The 26287-nt window shown below is 36.5% G+C and overlaps 2 protein-coding genes across 7 annotated transcripts in view; both read left to right on the top strand.

Annotated features, from left to right (window-relative positions):
• Window positions 1-26287, top strand: part of LOC119771181 (G protein-coupled receptor kinase 2) — a 247879-nt gene that overhangs the window by 4410 nt on the left and 217182 nt on the right. The window lies entirely within an intron of this gene.
• LOC6040670 (cystinosin homolog) overlaps window positions 1-26287 on the top strand; it is a 37695-nt gene that overhangs the window by 4410 nt on the left and 6998 nt on the right. For 3 of the 5 annotated variants that reach the window (XM_038266733.1, XM_038266732.1, XM_038266736.1), the window contains exons 2-3: window positions 25456-25564; window positions 25621-26279. In XM_038266733.1, coding sequence (XP_038122661.1) covers window positions 25504-25564; window positions 25621-26279 — 720 coding nt within the window. In that variant the 5' untranslated portion in view covers window positions 25456-25503. Of the gene's footprint in view, window positions 1-318; window positions 1152-14018; window positions 14279-25455; window positions 25565-25620; window positions 26280-26287 lie in introns of those variants that run through there. The other 2 variants (XM_038266735.1, XM_038266734.1) reach the window with 2 other exon arrangements.

Genomic DNA, 26287 nt, shown 5'->3' with positions numbered 1-26287 from the left:
CAAAAATACAAAAATACAAAAATACAAAAATACAAAATACAAAAATACAAAAAACAAAAATACAAAATACAAAAATACAAAAATACAAAAATACAAAATACAAAAATACAAAAATACAAAAATACAAAAATACAAAAATACAAAAATACAAAAATACAAAATACAAAAATACAAAAATACAAAAATACAAAAATACAAAAATACAAAAATACAAAAATACAAAAATACAAAAATACAAAAATACAAAAATACAAAAATACAAAAATACAAAAATACAAAAATACAAAAATACAAAAATACAAAAATACGAAAATACACAAATACATTAGGTTAATCAAAAAATGTACAATCTTGACTCGTTTATCTCAATTCTTCGAAAAAGAAATTCACTTCGCCTCAATTAAGCTTTGTTAAGGCTCATGTTTTTTTTTGCGCTCGATATCAATCGAATTCCAGCTCCAACTGGTTCCACTTCCTGGCAACTATTGACTTGACATAATAATTTAAACTGACGTCATACGGTGATTGCTTCAGCTTCAACACTTTAGTGCACTACTTTCCAGACATGATTCACTTCGTGAGAACTTAACTTTTCCGCAATTGCTCGCAAAAGTTGTCAACTCATCACCGAGTGGCGCTTTTTCTGGATGGTGGTGACGTTTCACACGCGCTTCTAGTCTAGTCTAGTGTACCTTCAAATGCAAAATACCGATGCAATTGCACAACTGCAGAAGCTTCTAATCAGTGACGTACGCAACTCGTCAGCCGGGCTGCCCTCCGTGACATCATGGCCGAGTCAATGTCACTCCGGGCGCTAGGATTAGTTATCAACTGTGTGTTGTGCACCGTGGTTGGTCCCGTGAACGGATGATCTGATATTAGGTGCAGATAAGAACCTCCCGATTTTATCGAATTCAATGGGTTGATGTTAAACCGAGAGTTATGAAACTTTCCATTTCAGCTTCAAGTTTGAAGATAGCAGGTTGTGTGATTTTTTTTTCGGTGTGTCAGTTTTGCAGAAAGGGGGTTTTTGGATTTACTTTGGGAAACTGGACCGATCCTCTGAAATCTGCATCTTCCCAAGAGTGATCTGAAAAAGGCTAATAAGAAGTTTTGGCGCAATTCAAAGAACTTGATGCTGCCTCTGTTTGGTGAGTTTTGCCTTACACGACTGTTGTTGAGCACGTGATGTATTTGGTACCTGTCGAAGTAGTTATAACGTGTTTATTCAACTAATGAACTAAGCAATGTCTTAGAAATGCCAATGCGAATTGGTCCGTTAAAAGTTTGGAAACAGTCACCAGCCAGCTCATTTGCTTGATATTGCTTTTATCAAGTTATGATGAACTAACCGTCACAATAATGACCATGACACTTTTTGGCAGATACTTGGTGATGCCTTTTACTTTTTTACTTCTATATTTCTTGGTCTTCTTGCTGACCTAGACAAATATTTCACAGAACAACCAGTACGAACCGGTTCCCAAAACAGTTGATTAAAGTTATTCTGGCTGTTTCAGAGTTGGTCAAAAACTAAAACGAAACTTATTAATCATTTTGACCTGTCTTCATATATAAAGCGATGTTTTTAGAGGAAAAAAAACTGAACGCTATAAAATTCATCTTGATTACTTAAGGATCAATTTCCTGAGATTTTTTGAGTGAAATACGGTCTAAATTGTTGAGAAAAATGATTAGGACAGATGAAAACTTTGAAATTAATCATGTAAGGCAGTACAGAAAATTGAAAGCCATAGTTTTAAAATCATGGCGAAAAAAGCATTACTAATTTTATGTCAAGTTGTTGTCCCCATTATCTCCAAAATTTCCCAATAAAGGAGAATGGGCAAATTTGTATGGGAGCTGGTCCAAGGATGTACACGAACGGGACCAACTTTTTTCGAATGATCTCGCCGAGACATGAAAAAAAGTCTTCTGGACCAACTCTCTAAACCCCGGGGTTCAAAAGTTACAAGTTGTTGAAGCTTTAGCATTTTGGGTTAAAATGTACAAAAAATCGTATTTTGCTATTTCTAAAATCATTCATAAAATCTCTGTTTCATTATGGATTTCGATTTTCTTGACTTCATTCGACGCGTATCAGCAAAAACTATGAGTTCTGATATGTCTTAGCATGATTGAAACATGATTTCTCTTGTTTTTATCCGTTTGAACCGTTTGTTCAAAAGGCATCCCATAGAAACAAGTCGAAACTTGAAGATTTTGAAACCGGGTCCAACCCAGACTGCTTCAGTGAGTATGGAAGGCTTCAGTGCAATGTTGTAACAACTTATTGGGATGGTCTGAGTTATCCGAGAACTCCTTGGAGTTAAGACCGGTGAGTCTACCGCCGTAACAAGCAAGATGTCGGCGGTTTTTGACCACGGACCATACCCGCATGGCTTCAGTGAGTATGGTAGACTACTATGCTGATGTGTTGGAGTGTCCTGGGTTCTCCTAGGACTCCCTGGAGTTAAGATCTGAGGGTCTACTACCGTAACAAGCCAGTGGTCGACGGTTTATGACCCCGGAACATACCCGCATAGCTTCAGTGAGTATGGTAGACTGCTTTGCTAATGTGTTAGGATGTCCTGGGTCATCCAAAGACTCCCTGGAGTTATGATCTGTAGGTCTATGGCTGTTACAAGGACTCCCTGGAATGGTCCAGAACATCCCAACATAACAGCAATACAGTCTGCCATAATCACTGAATCTTTGCGGTTATGATGCGTGGTTAAAAATCATCGATCTCTTTCTTGTTACAGTGACCCAAATATCTAAACTCCAGGGAGTCCTAGGATGACCAAAGACATCCCAACACATTAACAAAGCAGTCTACCATACTGTTTGAAGCTATGCGTATATGTTCCGGGGTCAAAACCGGTCGACATTTTGCTTGTTACGGTAGTAGACCCACAGATCTTAACTCCAGGGAGTCCTAGGAGAACCCAGGACACTCCAACACATCCGCATAGTAGTCTACCATACTCACTGAAGCCATGCGGGTATGATCCGTGGTCAAAAACCGCCGACATCTTGCTTGTTACGGCGGTAAACTCACCGGTCTTAACTCCAAGGAGTTCTCGGATGACTCAGACCATCCCAATAAGTTGTTACAACATTGAACTGAAGACTTCCGTACTCACTGAAGCAGTCTGGGTTGGACCCGGTTTCAAATCCTTGAAGTTTCGACTTGTTTCTATGGGATGCCTCTTGCACAAACGGTTCAAACGGATAAAAACAAGAGAAATCATGTTTCAATCATGCTAAGACATATCAGAACTCATAGTTTTTGCTGATACGCGTCGAATGAAGTCAAGAAAATCGAAATCCATAATGAAACAGAGATTTTATGAATGATTTTAGAAATAGCAAAAATACGATTTTTTGTTCATTTTAACCCAAAATGCTAAAACTTCAACAGCATGTAACTTTTGATCCCCGGGGTTTAGAGAGTTGGTCCAGAAGACTTTTTTTCATGTTTCGGCGAGATCTTTCGAAAAAAGTTGGTCCCGTTCGTGTACATCCTTGGACCAAATTTGCCCATTCTCCTTTAGGGCGTAATCAGACGATAAAAAAATATATTTTCATTCACCAAAATTAATGATAACGATTGTAAATTATTCAGAGTACTTTGTATAACACTTATCATAAATCAAATAAAGGCTTTTTATTCGTTATATATCGTTTGCCGTGCGTGGTCTAGCGGTACGGGTTTCGCTTTGTAAGCGGAAGGTCGATGGCTTGAACCCCATCTGGCGAGGCAAAAGGGGGAAGGTGTCGGTCCAGGAGGGATTTCGGGGCTGCTGCGGGAATTGACATTGTCAAGTCTCAAGCCTCCCCAAAACCCAACCCATCCAATCTCTCGGACGATCTGTTGGCGACTGAGTCTGAGCGTTGAAGAACTCTCGCTCATCTCCACGTCCATTAGGGGATTGTTCTGGGGAATGAGAGGGGGCAACTGCTCGAATAATCCGTCAAATACTGTATCGCTCAAACAATAACGCTACGGAAGATGATCGTTCGGCAGGCTTAAACAGCAGCTAAACAGAAAACATGAGAACAGATCATACTCACAGCAAAAAAAGCATGCACATCACCTTTGTGACCAAAAGCATGTAAAATTGTATGAGAAAACGTGTACACAAAAAGCATGTTCCGAAGTAAAAAAAATCAGGTCTGCTCACCCCAAAAATATCATCAATCCGGTGAGAGTCATATTCAGATTACCAAGTCCGCGCCCCAACCCGCTCGGTTATCTCGCCGCAGACTTAATTGTTTTTCTTCTGTACATGCTTTTTGTGTACACGTTTTCTCGTACAATATTACACGCTTTTGCTCACAAAGGTGATGTGCATGCTTTTTTTGCTGTGAGTATGATCTGTTCTCATGTTTTCTGTTTAGCTGCTGTTTAAGCCTGCCGAACGAAGCATGTAAAATTGTATGAGAAAACGTGTACACAAAAAGCATGTTCCGAAGTAAAAAAAATCAGGTCTGCTCACCCCAAAAATATCATCAATCCGGTGAGAGTCATATTCAGATTACCAAGTCCGCGCCCCAACCCGCTCGGTTATCTCGCCGCAGACTTAATTGTTTTTCTTCTGTACATGCTTTTTGTGTACACGTTTTCTCGTACAATATTACACGCTTTTGCTCACAAAGGTGATGTGCATGCTTTTGCATGCAATTTTACACAGATTTGTTTTACTGAGTACAATATATACGGAAGTGTCGCAGAGGTCATAGAACAAATCGTAAAAGTTTTGGAAAAAAATATATTAGTAATTTCATTGATACTTTCCAAATTGTTGTTCCGATTTTTGGAAGTAGAGCAAGAATGTAATATTTGAAGGAATTTACATTCACGAAGGGATGATGCAAAATTGCTATTTTCATAATAGGGAAGATCTCCACATAATTCTAGTACAAGTTAAATCAATTTCCGGGTTTTGGAAAGAATAGCTCAAAGTTGTTTTTTCCATTTTACCTAGATCTAATTTGAAACCCTTTTTTTAAAAGGTTCACAAAATTTTCAGTTCAGTTTTTTGGATTTTGGGTGTTTTTGGAACCGCCTTGAGTCAGGGGTTATCAAAAACACTTAATAAGCAATAAAATAGAATTTTGTTTATTAGACCATTTAAAAATAGCTTTAGATTTGGACAATTGGGGTTTAAAATTCATATATTTTAGTTCACTATCGAAACGATTAATGTTTTTAAAAAATCAACACAAAATGCACGCTTCCCTACCACCGAAAGGAAGATCAAATACCTAAAATGAATATAATTGGTTACCAAAAAGTCATTAATTAGGGCAAGTGATTTTTCACAAACTTATATAGAAAAAAAAAGTTGCGTATTTTAATTACGAAAATTTTGATACCCAAACATGTAGTTATAGGAATATAGGAATATAGTTATATAGGAATCCGATAAAAATATTTTCAGACATAGGCTCTTTGGTCCAGACACGGTCAAAACGCCATTTCAAGATTCCATGCGACTTTTTTAAATTTTGAGCTAGATTTTTGAAACTTCTTACTTTTTTTCTGAAATAGCCAAACTAATCACCTTTCATTTGCGTCTAAGACAGCTAAAATAGGATGAAATGACGTGGAGATATGAGTTTTTGAAAATGTGGTTTTTGCGAAAAATTACGAAAATTGCCATTTTTTGAACCACCATTAAAAATATTAAAAAAAAATAAATCAAGAGTTACATTTTAAACGGGCCAAACATTCAATATTACGCCCATTTGAAATGTTAGTCTTGATTTTAAATTTTTGAAAATATTTTTTTCGAAAAGATCGGAAAATTTCACGAATGTTTCATGTTTTAACATTGTAAATCGTACCTATAGTTGCTGAGATATCGACATTAGAAAATTTGGGGTTGTTTGGGTGAGACTTAGAAAACATCAATTTTCCTGTTTTTTAGCCTTTGCATAGCAATATCTCAGCAACTATGGGTCGCATCAACAAAGTTCAATAAAGCAAAATATAGAGAATTTTCTCAGCTTTTCAAAAATAGTTTTTTCAAAGGTGGGCAAACGTGGGCACTAATTATTAAAAATGAAAAACTGCGACAATTTTCAAAAAAGTTACCTGAAAATGGCTATAACTTGAAAACGGTGCACTTTATCAAAAATTCACTGAAGTACTTTTTGATTGCAAATTCGATTTTACATCGAAAAATGAAGTTGAAAAATTTTTGCGACCGATATTTAGATTTTTTGAAAAAATCAGTATTGATTCAAAAAATCATAACTCGGTCAAAGATTTTTTGCCCATTCTGGAAATTTCTGAAAAGTTGGCATTTTATGTCCTCTAAAACATATCAAAAAATAAAAAAATTAAAAATAGTGTTTTTTTGCAAATCAAGTTTTAGTGACAAAAAGTTAAATAAAAAATCACCAAAAATTTTTTTACCGTGTAGCATTTTTTTCAGTGTAGTCCATATCCATACCTACAACTTTGCCGAAGACACCAACTCGATCAAAAAATTCCTTCAAAAGATACAGATTTTTGAATTTTCACATATCATTTTTGTATGAACAGCTGCCAAATTTGTATGGAAAATTATATGGACAAACTAATGATGCAAAATGGCTTCTTTGGGCATACCGAAGGCACCAAAAAAGTTTCAGCCGGATTAAAAAATACAAAAATTAAAATTAAAGAAAAAAGACCGATTCCGTAGAGAACTGCTCAGCAACTAATGGTCCGATTTTCAATGTAAATGCATGAAACAATCGTGAAATTTTCCGTTCTTTTCGAAAAAAATATTTTGAATAAAAAATAATTCAAGACTAACATTTAAAATGGACGTAATATTCAATGTTTGACCCTTTTAAAATGTAACTCTTGATTTATTTATTTTTTCAAAATACTTTATTGAAAAGAAATTTCACGAATGTTCCATGCATTTACATTGAAAATCGGACCATTAGTTACTGAGATATCGACATTAGAAAATGGTGGGCTGTTTGGGCGAGACTTAGAAAACTTCAATTTTCGTGTTTCTTTTTGTTTTAACCGCTGTATCTCAGCAACCAGAGGTGCAATCTTCAATGTCTCTTAGACAATTTTATTGCAATTTTTTTGAGCTTTTCAAAAAATATTTTTAGGAATTGTCAGTCATGGGCACTATTTTTAAAAATCGAAAAACTGCAAATATTTCGCTAAAATCAAACTTTCGGTGGCTACTTGAAAACGGTGCCTTTTATCAAACAGTATGTTGAGTACTTTTCGATTCGAAATTCAATTTTACACTAAAAAATTTCTTCAAATTTGTTTTTACTTGAAATTTCGATTTTTTCCAAAAATAATTATTTTTCAAAAATTCAATGAATTTCAAGCAAGTTTCACTAAATATGATCAATGGTTTCCAAGATATCATCGATTTAATGTTGACGGGTACAACTAAAGAAAACTAATTTTTAATAATAAATTTGTTGAATAATGTTGCCTAAAAATTACTATAACTAAAAACGGTGCATTTTATCAAAATTATACAAAACTACTTTTCTATTTGAAATGCTATTACATCTCAAAATGATTTTCGATTTTGTTATGTGCATTTTTGATACTTTCCTTATTTTTTTTAAATCATGACATGGCCAAAACAAAACGTTCGTAATACCCTATGTTTCAAAATGTGTCACTTTGTGTATAAAATCGAAAAAGTTTGTCAACATTCAGTTTCTAAATCAACAAATTCCTCTTCAAACGCTTTTTGTTCACGTGGTTTGCGAATAGTCTCCTAGATAAGATTTTTTTTTTTTCATAAATACATCTCAAACAATTCCCAAGTTATTATGCAAACTTTTAACAGTATGCAACAGACGTATCACGTGTCCGTTATGCATTGAAGAAGTTCATTTCCGGATATTACTTTTTTCTTCAGTGAAGCACTTCACAAACCAAACTTTTACCAAGCTCCATAACATAATAATGTTGTTGATCATATACACTTTCTGCCTGATGCATTTCTTTCTAAACCTCATGATGAAACCTTACATGAAAAGCCTTCTTTCGCCGTTTTGCCGGGGGGTAACCCAATATCATGTCCAAACTATCCCTCAACCACTGAAGGCGCAACACTTTGGGGTTTGGGGATTTCCCTTACAACTTCCATTGCTATAAACCCTCCCAACAGACATTCGATCCTTTGCGTCTCAACTGCACTGCCTGGCCGCAACTCGATAGTGGCTCAAAGAGTTCAAACTTCCACCGGCACGTCTGCCTTCAGTCAACAAACCGGCTCCGTCAGCAGAAGGGTTTCCCCGAAAGCAAGCATTTCTGTACCTGGTACCCAATGCATGGTGGTGGTTCTGGCCGTTTAATGCCTACCAAAACAACCTGTGTGTGACAGACTGCGGCGCGTTATTTGCGCAAATTTGTGTCATTGCTTTAGCAGTACGTAGTAATAAGTGGTGCTCCAAATTGGCAACACTATAACTGGTTTAACTCGATCGTAATGCGTTGACCTATGGCCCCAATTCCACGCGATCGGTGCGCTTCCGTTCTACGGATTAGTGTTCTAGTTGTTGGGGTTGTTCCCGAACCAAATTAGAACCCAACCTAAAAAGGGGAGCGAGATTTTTGCTCGGGAATTTAATGTTTTGTTCTACTTTATCGTAGATCTCTTTAATTTGAGTACACAAAATCCTAAAATTGGTCTCACCCCCCAGATATTTTAATGTCACCCCTTATGACGGTATGTGTTTGGAGCAAGTTAAAAAAACTTATTTTTAAAATTTTATTTAAACATTTGTTTTAAAAACTTTTGGCTCTCGTGGCAAAACTATTTGAATCAGCGATAAAAATCGGACGACTATGATTAAATTAGCGTTTAACCCTCTACAACCCAACCCCGCCTTAAGACAGGCTTCGATTAAAAAAAAATCGACAAAAATCTTTTTTTCAACCAATTTTTGATCTTTAAAAGGCATTGAAAAAAAGAACTCTTGAAATTTTAGAAATTTTATGGGTTGGAAGTTTTAGTTGTTTTATGAGACTTTGCCAATGTTTTTAAAAATATATTTTTTTTAGGGGTCAACATTGGGTGTGTTTTTTACTAACATTTCCTATATTTTAAGTAAAAAGAAGTATGCAGTAATTTTTCTAGTGTCCCAGACTATGCCTCGACGCATTTTTTTTCAACACAAATGATAATAGTGCCATTTTATAGCAGAAAATGTGAAAATCAAGCAAAACATTGAAGAAGTGACTTTAAAAATAGGCAAAATGTAATGATAGTAGGTGGTAGAATAGGCCAAATACTACCAACAACAAACATAAACTAAACAAGATAAATGGAAGGCAAAATGAGCAGTTCTCTACGGAATCGGTCTTTTTTCTTTAATTTTAATTTTTGTATTTTTTAATTCGGCTGAAACTTATTTGGTGCCTTCATTATGCCCAAAGAAGCCATTTTGCATCATTAGTTTGTCCATATAATTTTACAAACAAATTTGACAGCGGTCCAAATAAAAATAATATGTGAAATTACAAAAATCCGTATCTTTTGAAGGAATTTTTTGATCAACACCAAGTCTTCGGCAAAGTTGTAGGTATGGATATTAGCCTGTCCCATTTTGAGGTCATGTCGAGGAATTTCAGGTGCTCACTTCTTTAATGATAGATTATGATGTTAGGAACAATGTTTTCTTAGACAAGAAAAAATAATAAAATACTTTCTCGCACCCCTAGTCAATTTGCTGAAAAAAAGTTTTTTGAACAAATTTTCTAAAATCGCTTGGAATCAATACAAAAACTGTTTCGATCAGGTGTGTATTATTTTCAAACGATGGTTTTTGTCCATAGATTAAGATCCACTATCAATATTGGACCAAAACTTAAGTTTTTGGATTCTTCCAGGCGGATTTATGTAAAAAAATCGCATTTTTTCGAAACTTTTTTCAGAAATGCTCATTTAATTTAGGGTAGCCAATTTTTCCCATTAAAACCATTACATGCAGCTTGTAGGAAATTTCATGGCGAACATTTTTCTTTCTGAGAACACTCCAGAGCCGAGATATTTGAGTTTTAGTGAGAAAAAGAGTGCCAATTTTCAAAATTTCTCAGAATTCAGAAGCAAGACCTACTAATTACACGATGTTGCAAGCATGTGTCGCAAAGGTCAGGGTATGCTTTCTTATAGTAATTTTGGCCGCTGAATCCGAATCTGAAATCAAATTTCGGTAGAGTTATACAAGTCAATACAATTTTTTTTTCAAAAAACCGAAATATTGGTCGCGATTTTTTTTTCTTTTTGTTATACTATGAAACATTCATGAAATTTTCCGATCTTCTTGAAAAAAATATTTTCAATATTTTTAAATCAAGAATAACATTTCAAAAAGTCCAAAAATTCAATATTACGCCCTTTTGAATTGTTAGTCTCGATTCAAAATTTTTGAAAATATTTTTTTCGAAAAGATCGAAAAATTTTACGAATGTTTCATATTTTAATATTGTGAATCTGACCATTAGTTGCTAAGATATCGACATTAGATAATGGTGGATTGTTTGGGTGAGGCTTAGAAAACATCAATTTTCTTGTTTTTAAACCTTTGCATAGCAATATCTCTGCAACTAAGGGTCGTATCAACAAAGTCCGAAAAAGCAAAATATAGAGAATTTTCTCAGCTTTTCAAAAAAAATTTTTTTTGCAATTCCGTAGTGAAACTACTTGCTTTTCCTGTCACTCTTGAACGACGAAATAGCCTACTTTTATGTATCCAAAATAACTGAATCGAATAGCAACACTTTTCAAAATAAATGCTGAAAAGTTCTACTTTTCAGCACTGAAATGGGTGTTGAAAAGTTGAACTTTTCGATCTTGTTTCGAAAAGTAACACTTTTCAACATTTTTTTGATTTATTGACAAAATACATGAAAATTTGACTTCAAATTTCACTTAATGGGTGTTTTTCGGAATTGCAAAAAATGTTGTATGGAACTCGTTGCAAAACTTAAAATTTTCAGCATTCTTCGTATTTATCCAACTCGGTGAACCTCGTTGGATAAATGTACGACTCGTGCTGAAAAAATCCTCTTTTTGCAACTTGTTGCATAAACTACTATTTCAAAAGTGGGCAAACATGGGCACTATTTTTAAAAAATCAATTACTGCGACTATTTTGAAAAAAAGTTGCATAAAAATGGCTTTAACTTCAAAACGGTGCATTTTATCAAAATTTCACTGAAGCACTTTTTGATTGCAAATTCAATTTTACATCGAAAAATGAAATTGAAAAATTTTTGCGACCAATATTTCGATTTTTTGAAAAAAATTGTATTGATTCAAAAAATCATAACTCGGTCAAAGATTTTTTGCCCATCCTGGAAATTTCTGAAAAGTTGGCATTTGATGTCCTCTAAAACATATAAAAAAAAAATAAAAAAATAAAAAATAGTGTTTTTTTGCAAATCAAGTTTTAGTGACAAAAAGTGAAATTAAAAATCACCAAATTTTTTTTACCGTGCATCATTTTATTCAGTTTAGTCCATATCCATACCTACAACTTTGCCGAATACACCAAATTGATCAAAAAATTCCTTCAAGAGATACAGATTTTTTGTTATTTCACATATTATTTTTGTATGGACAGCTGCCAAATTTGTATGGAAAATTATGTGGACAAACTAATGATGCAAAATGGCTTCTTTGGGCATACCGAAGGCACCAAAAAAGTTTCAGCCGAATTAAAAAATACAGAAAAAATCGAATGACCGAAATCTCAGAGAATTACTCATGTGTAACTTTTAGAAAAGAAAAAAAAAAAAACAACAAAAAGTTATAAAAAGTTTAAGATTTTCGGGGATCATTTGAAAGGTCTGCTCATTGGAAAAAAGTGAGGAAGGCAGCAACCACATGAGTGGACAAAATTAGTTTTGTAATATTTTTAACTTAGCACATTAGTTGCCATTTTATGTTCGCTGTAAAAAGATGTTTTTGGAAGTCTTTGTTTTGGTTTTCGATCCGTCTCTGTCATAACCTTATTACAACAAAACCTATTGCGCATTTTTTGTGTTACGAAATACATGGACACACAGAAAAAAATCAATTCCCGTAATCGTGAATTAAGTTCACGAATGTGAGATCCACGAAGGAATTTATTCATGACTATGGTGCATTTGCACCATAAACGTGAATATATTCCTTCGTGGTTCTCATAATCGTGAACTGACTTCACGGTTTCGAGAATTGATTTTTTTCTGTGCAGTAGGGCGCCCAGAATATAGGACATTTTGTCAAAACCTCGCTCCATAAGCTGAATATTGTTCCTTGAGCTATTTTAGGACTCTAGGCCAAATATGAGCAAAATCGGTCAACATTTACCCATTGATATTCCAAGGTGAAGTTTGTATGGGAAAAATCGAAAAAAATGTATGGGAACTCAATTTTCTTACGGTTTGGTCTGCACGGTGCGCTTCGTCCATCAAAATATTCCCAAAAGGGGGATTCTTATTGGAAATTTAATGCTCTAAAACTTTGTAGAACACAGCAAAATATCCGATGGTAAAATCGCATGCAAAAGTATGCACATCACCTTTGTGAGCAAAAGCATGTAATATTGTATGAGAAAACGTGTACACAAAAAGCATGTACAAAGAAAACTAAATAAATTTTGCACACCTTAAAAACAACATCAATCTGGTGAGAGTCATATCCAGATTACCAAGCCCGCGCCCCAACCATCTCGGCTATCTCACCGTCGCGACGTGTCGTGTAAATGCTGTGTTCAACGCCGATGTAACAGTAGTTTACCCGTACGTCGTAATTATCTGTATACGATGGTTGAGGAACGTACAGCTACATTGGTGTTGATCCAATTTAATTCACAGCATCGAGATAGCCGAGATGGTCCGGGCGCGAACTTGGTAATCTGGATATGACTCTCACCAGATTGATGTTGTTTTTAAGGTGTGCAAAATTTATTTAGTTTTCTTTGTACATGCTTTTTGTGTACACGTTTTCTCATACAATATTACATGCTTTTGCTCACAAAGGTGATGTGCATACTTTTGCATGCGATTTTACACAGAATTTTTTTACTGTGAACATACCAAAGCTGTAAAATTCAATCCTGAAAAGTTATTAACGATTTTAAAAAGTCATTTTTGTATGGAAAACATTTTTTTCACCAACTTTAGGCTAGGGTATCAATAGGCTAATCTCAACCAATTTCGCTCAAAATTTGCACAGATGCTTAAAGTAACCCAAAAAACTGTTTTTCGCTTGTGGAAAAGGGGGATAATTTCTTCTGGACAGCTGTCAAAATTTAATGGTGACTTGTGTGTGCGCAAAAAAGATGCAAAACGGCTATTTTGCAGGATGGCCACATAAACTTAATTTTCGGATTCCCGAGTTGCTCAGAATTTTCAAAACGTAATTTTTTTTTTGATGTTTTGTATTTTAATTTTTTTTAGAGGTTCTCAACGACAGTTTTTCCGCTGAGGCTCATTGAGAGCAAAACATATCTGAATTACTCTTTTCGCATATTGTTAGTTGGTTTCGCAAATTGGAATGCAAATTTATTCAGCAAACAATAATTTTTGGAGAGAGAGATTTTCGAGGCGCCTCAAAAAGTGGTTCGTTACATAAGCGCGGAGTCATAATTTAGCATATTCGCATAGGTTGGATAGTGATGGATGCATTAATTTTAATTTCGTTTTGTTATGCGTATTTCGAATTAATTTTAAACTAATTTCGTTGTTACATTTGGTGGGATGAGTTTAAGTGAGATCAATTTAAATAAACTTTTAAATATTTTAAAGAGTCTAAGCCTTAAACTTAAGAGATAACAATCGTCGCACCACCCCACCGTCATCGCTGCATTTTGGTACTTTCCCGTCCATCATCATCGCCACCGAGAGAGTCTCGCGCAAAATTTACGCGACCGGCTAAGCACCAAAACATCACCCAGCGCGCTCCACCCGCACACCTAATCACACTTGAAGCCCCGCAGCAGCAGACGTCGCCCGTCGTAGTCGGTATCGCTCGTTGACTCTGTCTGTTCCGATCTACCGTCAGTAGCAGAGCGACACTCGTCCAAGTCAGACCTGCAGAGAGGACGAACGAGTGGCTCAACTTGCGGTGCGGAGTTCGTCCGATATAACACTCATTAGTGGTCAAAATTTGGCCTCAGTACCCCGTTGACCGCCGTCTGGACAGGTCGTCCAGAAGATCCGGAAGGCCCTGCCATATCAAGGATACCATAGCAGAATTTACGGTCTATACAGCAGGGATCAACTATTTGAAGTGGAGAGGTGAGCGGAAAAACGACCTTCGCCGCGGTGGGCGCAGGTTGATACGAATATCTGCAACAACCGGTCAACTCAGCAGGCTTGTCTACACAGTCTAGTGATTTGTTTTGGTTCGACAAAAGTTGTCGCGTGACTTTCCGATCGATTTGCATCGATTTTATGGTTCCATTCAACCTGGGCGCGTGATCACGATCGCTGGAGCCTTTCTCCCCGATACGGTTGTGTCCGGATTGTCCCGCCGGTGGTGGACAAAATTGGCATTTTGTAGGATGCGCATTGTTCGAATGCCGGCAAGAAGAGACGTAGCTTGGACGAAAGTGAGAGTAGCGCATGGATCCGAACTGTTGACGTGAAGAAGACACCGCCGAAGAAGCAAGTGACTCTCGTGCATGCCATATTAGCGAAAACACGGAACATAAACACTGTGCGAGCACTCTGTGTTTGGGGGCCAAGTCGTCGGTGTTGTGCTAGCTTGGCCCAATGCACACCAACAGTTCGTTTGAATACAAACAGTGCGCGGAAATTTGTATGCTATGTGGCAAACGTGCACGAACTCGCCACTTGTGCCGAAAATGGGCAACGTGCGCAGCAGTCAGCCTAAACCGACTCCCATTGAGGTTCAGGGAAGGCACGCGATCAATGTCGGTTAGTCGGCTGACGCTGTATAGGCTCAGCTGGTCTGAGCCGGTGACGACCAAGCCGGTTGAGCAGTGTGTGTCTACGGGTTGGCAAGGTCGGTGAGGCACCCGCGTCGCGAACCGCGAAAAATGTGCCCGATTGACAACTTTACGGGGTCAAAGTTATGCAACACGGTGCGTTGAGGGGAATAGTTTGTGTTCTAGAGAGAGTTCAATTCTCGAAAGCGACAATAGTTCAGAACAGAAAGTTCTGTTTGTTGGCTTTGTCTGTGTGTATGTAGCCGGCAGCGAAATTATGAAAAATTATAATTGATTTGACATGATTTTTTTTTCACTTGAATTTGTTCCACTCGGCTCGGTTTGGCGCCCCATATGTTCCTATTGAAGTATGGTGAAGCCCTTTAAGAGTTCTACTTCAAAGAAAACATTTTAGTTGATACAAAAAGGGTATTTAAAGCTATTCGATTAGAATGAACTGCTTTAACTTTCGTCTTTGGCCCATTTACATTGTTTCGTTTGATTTTCTCTTCAATAGCACCTGAAGTAAATTAAAGTTTGTTTACCTTTTTTGCAAACAGCTGGCATTAAGATGTAAACAAAATGCAAATAACAGAGTATGCGCTGTTTTATGTTACCAAAATACGTAGTACTGGGTTGACATTGATAGGTTGAAGTTTTTTTTTGCAAATTAAAAAAAAATATTTGAATGCTATGGCACCGTGCTGAGCTTGTTGGAGGAGTATTCAAAATACCTCATGAAAAAGTATCTAATAAATGTTGAAAGGTTTTAAAAATCAATTAAGAGGCAGTATTTGTAGATTCTACTCGGTTTGTTCTAGAGGTTGTTTCGAGGTGCTCCGATTTGGATGAAACTTTCAGCGTTTGTTTACATGAGAATCTCATATCCAAAAAACATTTAAAAAAATCATAAAATTGCTCGCATTTACGTAAAAATTCATCAATCCAACTCACTTAGATGCATTCGAATGGTCTTTTGAAGCTCTTCAAAATGTGCTGTATACATCGATGGTTGGTTCGACTTTTTCTAATAGCTTTTGCTAATTACTGTTAAAAATTGAATTTCTCAAAACCTCAATAACTTTTTGCAACAGCCTCCAACACTCATACTCCCATAGGTCAAAAGTTAGGAAATTTCATGGACTATAAGCCTATAGTTATAACTTTTTGGTCAATCGCAGTTTTTCTCACAGATTTACGATTTTTCTATAATACATATTTTTTAACGTTAACTTTTGCCCTGTAGGCCAACAAGACGGCATTTTTTGGTATCAATTTTGACATATTCAGAATCCTCGGAAAATTTCATGTAAGTTTGAGGTGTTGGAGTTATGAATTTGATTTAGAAAATAATTAAACAAAATATTTCTGAAAAAAGGTTAAATTAAATTTACCCTGTGATCAATACGTCAAATCGACGTCGTCGTGCTATCTTGTCGCACCCGCCATTTTGACGTTCCGAGAAAAACGCGTTTTAATGTTTGACCTTGAATATTCAAAAACGAGAGCACGCAATGTAAACAATAACAAACACGTTTTGTTTGGCTCACCATTCTGTGCATTGTCCCAAAGTTTGGTTGAAGTTGGTTGCTGGAGTCCCGAGTTATAATTACAAATGTTTACGGTAGTCTAGCTTGTACGTGCGACAAACGCATCCTGACTTTCCTGGCCTGAAATTCCTTTGGCCTTTTGTCGCACTTACATCAATTTTCATGGAGTGACAAGATAGCACGACAAGATTGAAACTACTTTCATATGTAAAGTGAAAAAAATGCACGGAGTTTTTTCGGTTTTTGTTGAATATCTCAGGATTGAAATCGAATTTTGGGGATCTGTGAAGGTCAAAAGGTGAGGCATTGTGATCTGCACAAAATGGCGTTCTTAACTCAATTTGGCCCAAAATGCACGTACGACAAGTTAGCACGATGGCGACGAAATGCTGTATCAAGTAGTCGAATACCTGTTTTACCCCTAATCCGACAAAATGCTAAAAAATATTTAAATTAATTTTAAATGGCGTTTTTTTAACAATCAAATGCAAAATTCCAACACCTCAAACTTACGTGAAATTTTCCGAGGATTCTAAATATGTCAAAAATGAGCCAAAAAAACTTTTGACCTATGGGAGTATGGGTGTTGGAGGCTGTTGCAGTATTCAAGTATTCCCTAATTTTCACAACCAAATATAAATTTCCATACCAAAACATGTGTTCTTTTTTTAATTTCGGGAAAACCAGGACAACATTTAAGGTTTTTGATATTTTGCACAGATTTTTACCTGACCTATCCTTATAGGTGGATCGATCTTTAAAAAATATTTGTTATGACAAATTTGTACTTATTTTTAAAACCCCTATTTAAACTTTGTCAATCCGTTTTGACTGTCAAAAGATATTCCACTTTAAAGACATCCATTTTTATGCGAATTTCGGGAGACCTTGATGCTCTGAGGCTCATAAATGTCGGCATAAATATGGTTGCGTTAAAACTGGAATTTCTTTTGACAATCAAACGGATTAAAAGGGTTTTTTAGGTAAGAACATTCTTTACAAATCTGTTAATATTTTTTTTTTTAAATCGATTCACCTATTAGGCCAGATCAATAAAAAATCCGTACCAAAAATTAAAATTTAAAATTTTGAAAAAAACGTAATTCTGATTCAGGCTGGTCAAATACAACTTTCTACATTTAAATCTCCGATGGGGTTTCTCGGTTTGTAATAATTTGCTCCAGCCACACCGTGTGAAATTTCTGAACTGTGATCTTTAAATTGAGTTATGCATAACAATTTCTATTTTTCATTTTTGTTGTTTTACGAAGCATTGTAATTTTTGTATTCAATAAATTATTGACCGACATTTGTAGATCAAATGTCCGTTATTCAATGTTCAAGCACTGGGGATTACTACCCTATTAAGTGGCACTTGAATCATTGACTTGATATAACGGATTGTCTCAAGTACGGTTAAATCTCATTCTCTTAAAATTTCAAACGCTGACATAACTCTTACCTGAAATGACTGAATTTGAGTCACGACAAACTTTTGATTGAGTGTTGTTAGAGAATCTCTCACAACATCCACAATCGCCACCGCTCCCCTACCCGCGTTTCTATCTCGCTTTTTCAATGTCATCCGATTGCTTCCACTATTCAGGTGCATTTGACGAGTGGCGAGTCCCCGGTCAGTTCGAATTCATTCATCACTTTCGTACGCCGTACTACCCCACTTGTACGGCGAGACCTTCCCCATTGAGGAAACTGGAAACCTGCTCTTCAACTCGCGTGATCACATAAGATCGCAGCCTATTTAAGGACGCGAGAGATCGCATCCCTCCGGGTAACTCTCGTGGACATTTCACGCAGATCCGTCAATCTGCGCAGTGGAGTGTGTAATTAGGGGCAGTAAAATTTCGTCATACGAGACTATCGAGCGTCGTCTGCAGATCACTACCATTGCAAGTGACCTGATAACAGTCGGCTATTAACGACCGGTATTATCCGACCTGGGTGCTCGAGCAGACTGATAGCAGCAGCTCTGGGACCTCGATGATAGGCCGGGATCGTATTGTTGTGGGGACAATTATTTATTGAAGCCATCTGACAAGCTGGCGTGGCGTGAATCGACAGTATAATTGCCGATAGAGTGTGTGCGTGCGATTATCATCCTTATTGATAGCCAGTTCGGAACACTGGCTATCAATAACCACTTGATGACGCTGCCAAATCGAATCTTAGGTTTTACCAAACTGAAGACAACATTGTTTGAGATATCGTCAGTTTTCTTCTTTTTTTTCAACCGTTGGAATTCTGGTTTTGTAACCACTTGTCACTTTTTTTGCAAACCTTAAAATTATGACTAAGATAGATTAGTCTGGCTGAAGTGTGACTTATCGCGATTTACTGTCAACAGTTTCTATCAGACACGTGATTTTAATTGGACATGCCCTTTAATTACTGTTCAAATCTGAACTCTCTGATTCTGCTTCCAAGGTTTCTTTATCGTTTAAAATGCTCTTGCAAATTGAGAGTTGATTCTATTGAAGAGCTGGGCATTTTCAGGTTAGTCATGAACTCAACATTTGTGCATACGTGAGTAACTGAACGGTTATCAGTGATACCAGTGAATGGCGTCAAATCAATCTTCTTTTTTCTGTTGGAGATTTATTGTTTCCTGTCTTTCGATGTGTTGTGTTTTTTTTTTTGTATCTAGCTATTCGCTCTGGATTCTGAAAATGAGCAGTTCTCTAGAATTTCGCAAAAAAAAATTTGATATTTTTTTTAATTCATGATTAATTTGCATACATCGATTCCTTATGCCCAAATAAGGCATTTTGCATCATTGCCCCAAAAAAAAATTGGAGGTTGTCCATAGAAAAGTGCTATTAAAGCATTCCCGAAAATTTAAAACTCAAAAAGGGATTCTTTGACCAATTTTTAGATTATGATTAGGACTATTCAGAAACAAAGCGCCTTTTCAATGAAACACGATGTTGACAAACTTTATTCCTTTATTTTTTTTTCATTTTTTTTATCTTTTAGCAGACAAAAAGTGCCAACTTTTCAGCTGTAGGGTATGATGAAAGTTTTGTTTTTGGCAAAGCTGTTTTTTTGAAAAATAAAAAGTGCAAATATATTAAATGTAAAATTCAACTCTAATTGAAAAGTTTCTTTGTAAAATTTTGATAACGTACACCCTTTTCAAGTTATATTAATGTTTATGTTGAGAATTGTATTTTTTTAATTACAAAAAGAGACCATCCTTGTCCATCTTTGAAATAAATTCGCATCAAAATGATATCTTGAAAACTATGGATCAGATTTGCAATGTTAAAAGTAAATCTTGTGCAAAGTTTCCTCAACCCATAGAAAAAAATATTTTCAGATCCTCAAAATCACAACTTACATTTCATAAGGGCTTATATCATATTTTTTGGCATTATTGCCCGCAACTTTAGAGACTTGCCTATGAAAAAAGAATGTATTTTCTTTTAAAATTAAAATTAAATTTGCATTCGAAAATTCATAACTATTACTATTCAAGCCTAATTTAGGCAAAACATACTAATATTTTTGATTTTTGTAATTAATCTTAGTCAACCCCTCAAAAAACAATCTCGAAAAGCTTATTGAAGGTCTGGTCGAGCTGAACAGACATTTAGTTGCTGAGATACAGCCTTGCAAAGCACAAACATTGATAATAATAATAATTAACTTTATTTTTCTAAAGAAAGGAACCATTTGTTGGATTTTCAATGATATAAAATGAAACAATTGAGAAATTTTCCGTAGTTTTCATAAAAATATTTTCAAAATGTTTAAATCTAGCCAACTTTTGAAAAGTTACATCATACGTCATACTTGAAAAGGATTTTTTGACCTTTTCAAGTATGAAGCTACGATTACATGTCTAAAAAGTACCTTTATTGGCATTGCACTGATAACGCACCTGAGTACTGCTCTGACACTTTGAACGATTGTATTTTATTTTTTTGATTTTTTTGAAACTTTATGTATAACTTTACTATGATCAAAGAAGACATTTAGTATCATTAGTTCGTCCGTACAAGTCTCCATATAATGTTGGCAGCTGTCCTTACAAAAAAGCTATTAAAAAGTTGAAATATCTTGAGAACGTATTTTCAGATCATTCAGGCATCAAGTCTTGGGCAAAGTGATAGATATTGCCTTTGACTTTTCAGAAAAATATAGTCACATTCTTAAAAAAATCTGTTTTTTGTTTCGATTTGACTTTTAACACAACATATTAAATTGCGCAAAATAACAATTTTGTAAATATCGCATTTTGAAAATGCCTAAGATTACCACCACTTTTTTACTTTTGGATTTTGTTGAGTCGCGGGGGATGTCCTGAACCGGGCACCGGTTCTGTCAGCGGAGTGATTAAAAGAAAACTTCGTTCTTTTCCACTCGCTACAAAACTAAAGTTTATTTATTAATAAATAACACTAATAGTTCACAAAAATTACAAAACTTACATCTTTGGTGTTTTTTCACAGCTGAATTCTTCAGCTGCGCCCGTGCTCCCGCTTACTCAAATTGTTTTGATCTTACTTTCTTTATTTCTAAGCGACAGCACGGGCACCAGTCAAACAATCACAAAACACTGACACTGACGCAGAACAAGGGGCTGCTTCGGACGCGCTCCGTCGCAACACTCCCCCCCGTAAAACTGCTGCATGCCGAATCCGTAGTTTTACGTCTTCTTCATCGCGGTGCGTCCCGAAGATTCTTCGTTGACTCTCGGTGCAACTGACGACGACTGCTACTTGGAGCCGATGAGAATTCTTTGTTGCGAGGTTGCCTGTTGACCTCCGTCTCACACCCGTGCCCGACCACTTTTGGCTCGATTTATGGGCCACGGGTGATAACTTTGTCGCGAGCGCAACCTCCTTGGCAAGTCACTTCCTCACCGACTCCATTTTGTTGCACCTTCTCACCGCCATTGCCCCGACTCAGCGATTCAGTTCTCCGGCTAACGCTCCGGATAAATGAACGCCCTCTGCCACTCTTACCGCGCCTTTTCCAGCTGCCGGCCGTGGTCACAGGTCCCCAGACTTCGACACTCCGTGTCAAAGATTTTTGTAGTGTTGAGTCGCGGGGGATGTCCTGAACCGGGCAACGGTTCTGTCAGCGGAGTGATTAAAAGAAAACTTCGTTCTTTTCCACTCGCTACAAAACTAAAGTTTATTTATTAATAAATAACACTAATAGTTCACAAAAATTACAAAACTTACATCTTTGGTGTTTTTTCACAGCTGAATTCTTCAGCTGCGCCCGTGCTCCCGCTTACTCAAATTGTTTTGATCTTACTTTCTTTATTTCTAAGCGACAGCACGGGCACCAGTCAAACAATCACAAAACACTGACACTGACGCAGAACAAGGGGCTGCTTCGGACGCGCTCCGTCGCAACAGATTTTATTTTTAAGATGTGAGCAACTCTCTACGAAATCGGCCGATTTCGACCATTTTTATTTTTTGTATTTTTTTATTTGGCTCAAACTTTACGGGGGTCTTCTCTATGACCAAATAAGCTATTTTGAGTCATTGGTTCACCCATACAAGTCTCCTTACAATTTGGGCTGCTGTCCATACAAAAATGGTATGTAAATATTCAACAAGCTGTAACTTTTGAGTGAATTTTCTGATCAATCTTCGGCAAAGTTGTAGGTATTGTTGAGGACTATTGAGAAAAAAATAGGTACACGGAAAAAATGCAGATTTTTTAAACAACTTTTTTTCACTGGAACTCAATTTCCCAAAATACGTATTTTTTGATTTTTGAGATTTTTTGATATGTTTTATGGGATAAAAATCCGCAACTTTTGAGCCTTAGAGAAACATGGTCAAAAAATTTGCCAACGAGTTATGATTTTTTCAAAAAATAGTGATTTTTTGGAAAAAATCTAAATTTCATGCAAAAACAAATTTTGACGTTATTTTTTAATGCAAAATTGAATTTGCAATTGAAAAGTACTTTACAGATTTTTAACAAAGAGCCGGAGCCCTTTATTTAATTTTTTTCAAGATATATCCACCGAAAGATTGATTTTAGCGAAATATTTGCCGTTTTAGATTTTTTTAAATAGTGACCATGAGTGACCATTTCTGAAAATACATTTTTTTTAAATGTTCAGAAATTTGCTATAAAATTGTCGAAGAGACATTGAAGATTGGACCTCAGGTTGTTGAGATAGAACCGCTTTAAGAAAAAGAAACACGAAAATTGATGTTTTCTAAATCTCACCAAAACAACATCGATATCTCAGCAACTAATGGTCCGATTTTCAATGTTAAAACATGAAACATTCGTGAAATTTTCCGATCTTTTCGAAATATTTTTTTAAATCAAGACTAGCATTTTAAATGGGCGTAATATTCAATGTTTGGAAAAAAAACTTGATCAGAAAATCTGCAATTTTTTTTCGTGTACCTATTTGTTTCTCAATAGTCCTCAACAATACCTACAACTTTCCCGAAGATTGATAAGAAAATTCACTCAAAAGTTACAGCTGTTTGAATATTTACATACCATTTTTGTATGGACAGCAGCCAAAATTGTATGAAGACTTGTATGGGTGAACCAATTACACAAAATAGCTTCTATGGTCATGGGGAAGGCCCTCATAAAGTTTGGGCCAAATCAAAAAATACAAATAAAATCCGTTTCCGGTTTTGGTAGAGAATTGCTCATGTAATAACAAAAATGCTTTCAAAATGTACTTTACATAACATTTGATAACATGCACCGTTTTTAGGTTATCGACAACTATTTTTTTGCTAAAATTGTGATTTTTTTACCTGTAAAAAGTAATCAATCTCACCAAGCTTGACCATATCTGAAAATATTTTTTCGACGAGATTAGAAAATTTCCTTATTTCAATTAAAAAAATCATCGTTTAATTTTGCGTTCTGACGAAAAACAAAAATATGTTCAACATATTTAAAATCAACCCTAACCTAACCTTGATATGGTCAACAAAAAAGAGGCTCTAAAGCAGGCCTGCCCAACCTTTTCGACTCAATTTTCACATTTTTGATCGTCAAAATTACAATAGAGGAGAAAAGCAACTCGCGACAAAATTTTGAGGCTAGGAATTTTGACAGGTATGATTTTCATAAAGTATAGAGGAAAAAATCGTGACGTCAGAAATGAACACAAATCACACAAAGTTCATTTTGTGAGTGACTTTAACATTTTGGCCTAGTTTGACAGCTACCTCGTTCCCAGGTTTTCTGTGGGAGAGAAAAGGAGGCGAATACTTTATGAAAATCATACCTGTCAAAATTCCTAGCCTCAAAATTTTGTCGCGAGTTGCTTTTCTCCTCTATTCGCCTCCTTTTCTCTCCCACAGAAAACCTGGGAACGAGGTAGCTGTCAAACTAGGCCAAAATGTTAAAGTCACTCACAAAATGAACTTTGAGTGATTTGAGTTCATTTCTGACGTCACGATTTTCTTGGTTCCCAAGTTTTCTGTGGGAGAGAAAAGGAGGCGAATACTTTATGAAAATCATACCTGTCGAAATTCCTAGCCTCAAAATTTTGTCGCGAGTTGCTTTTCTCCTCTATTGTTGATTTTTTTATGGTTTCTTTGATGGAATCGGTTCTCAGATGTCCAGTAAACATAACTTTCATAAAAGTTTGGAAAAATATTTTTGCAGGTCGTTTTAATGTAAGTTTTAAGTGATAAATTCGTCCGGCCCGCGGCCGGATTGATTTTTGACGTAAAATGTTGATAAAAACGACTTGTATAGATATTTTTTCAAACTTTTGGTAAAGTTATGTTCACTGGTCATCTGAGAACCGATTCCATCAAAGAAACCATGAAAAAATGAACAATTGTAATTTTGACGATTAAAAATGTGAAAATTGAGCCGAAAAGGTTGGGCAGGCCTGCTCTAAAGCTCTTATTTTAAGTCAGAACCTTAGGCCTTACTTTCTGATTGCAAATTTGATTTTACATCTAATAGTAAAATTAGAAAAAAAAACACAACTTTTTTCCACATTTTTCTAATATGAGGATTTATTTCGAAAAACTGGCAACACTGCCAAATGTATTTTGACCTACTTGTGCCATAGCTCAAAAGATGCCATTTTTGTATTCTAAACATAGCTAAAAATTGTTTTTAATGATTTTTTAGCGCAATTCAATAGTATGACTGGAAAGTCGAATAAAAACTGCAGTAAATTAAAAAAAGTCTGATTTTTGTTTGTCAAAAAAGGCAATGTCTAAATTTATAAGCACTTATGTTTCCTCTCACGACAGTTGAAGTACAAAATGTGTGAAACATTAATGAAATGCTGCTTCCAAGAAGACCACGTGCGCACAATTTCCTGATTGTTTCCTGTTCTTTCCCGCCGGCTTTTCACAGCTAGTTCTACTGATTACCATTGATGGTATTTAATACCTAATCTTCGTTTAGTTCGGAAAGGCATAATAACCTTTCTAAAGTACCGCACTGTTCACGGCAGAACTGTTGTGTAGCCCTACGCTGGCACTAATTGATGCACTTTCCATTTCATTCATTAGTAAACACCTGATAAGTGATTCGGGTTCGGATTAGCTAAGCCCTTTCTCACGTAACCCCATGTCAATGAAATTCATTCCGAGTTGTGGGCATTTACGCGCTTTGTGACTTTATTCGTCATGCAAATTTGTTTGTTCGAGTTGTAGTACTACTGATCAAGATTTGTTTACGATTTGTAGGAAAACAGTACAAATTAAGTTGACCCGGGGATCGTTGCTATTCCATGAGATGGCGGGTTTGATAAGGCTTTTCTTATGAGTGATGACTGTGGGATGTTTAAAAACTATTTTGCGCAAATCAGTTGCCTTGGCCGCAACACGATCTTAGCTGGGAACGACCTCGGCAAGAAAAAAAAAGAACGCAAGTCATCGTGACTCTTAATGATGATTAATTGTGCCTGTTTCGTAGAACGAACCTGTTTGAGATGTCCAATTAGGTTGCACCTTCTAAAGATAGCTTTTTCATGTTTCAGAATCCTAAATGTAGTTCGGCAGAAGCAGCTTGAAGAATCAACGGCAAAATGTCTCATCACATAGGGAAATCAATTGTGATACTCGTAATAGCTAGTATTTTGTCCTTAGGTAAGATTGGTCTTGGTTGGTGTGGTATCGAGAATATTAAGTTCATTCTTCTCTAGTCACAGTCAATGGGCAGACCACGATCGGCGCTACTGTAGTGCTGGATCCACAGGATGCTACGATCCTGGTGGAGGAAACCAAAGTCATCGAGGTGAAGTTCCGAGGTCGGTTAACGCAGAGCATTCTGTTCAATTTCTCCGCCGAACATGAGGAGTTCGTCAAGGTTACGCCCTCCTCCGTAACGGTCGAGCCTCCTTCGGATGGATTCATCGATCGGGCCGTGCAAGTCACGGTAGCGGCGATCTCCCCAGGTCAATTCGACCTGGTCGGGCGCGTCCTGCCGGCGGGGTTAATCGACGACGCGAAGGCCTTCATTCGCATTACCATCGCCAACTCGGGCACGCTGATCTACGTGGCGATCGTGATCGGTTGGATCTACTTTGTAGCGTGGACCGTCTCGTTCTGGCCTCAGATGATCATTAATTTCAGGCGAAAGAGTGTGGTCGGACTGTCGTTTGACTTTTTGGCGCTGAACCTGCTGGGGCACACGCTGTACTGTATCTTCAACTGCTCGATGTACTGGAACGACCACATCGAGCAGGAGTACTTCAACCGGAACCCACGCGGGCTAAATCCGGTGATCGCCAACGATGTGGCGTTCTCGTTACACGCCTCACTGGCCACATTACTCACGGTGGTGCAGTGCTTCATCTACGAGGTAGGTTG

This window comes from Culex quinquefasciatus, chromosome 1 (assembly GCF_015732765.1).
Source record: "Culex quinquefasciatus strain JHB chromosome 1, VPISU_Cqui_1.0_pri_paternal, whole genome shotgun sequence".
NCBI lineage: Eukaryota > Metazoa > Arthropoda > Insecta > Diptera > Culicidae > Culex > Culex quinquefasciatus.
This window is presented reverse-complemented; position numbering and strand designations above follow the sequence as displayed.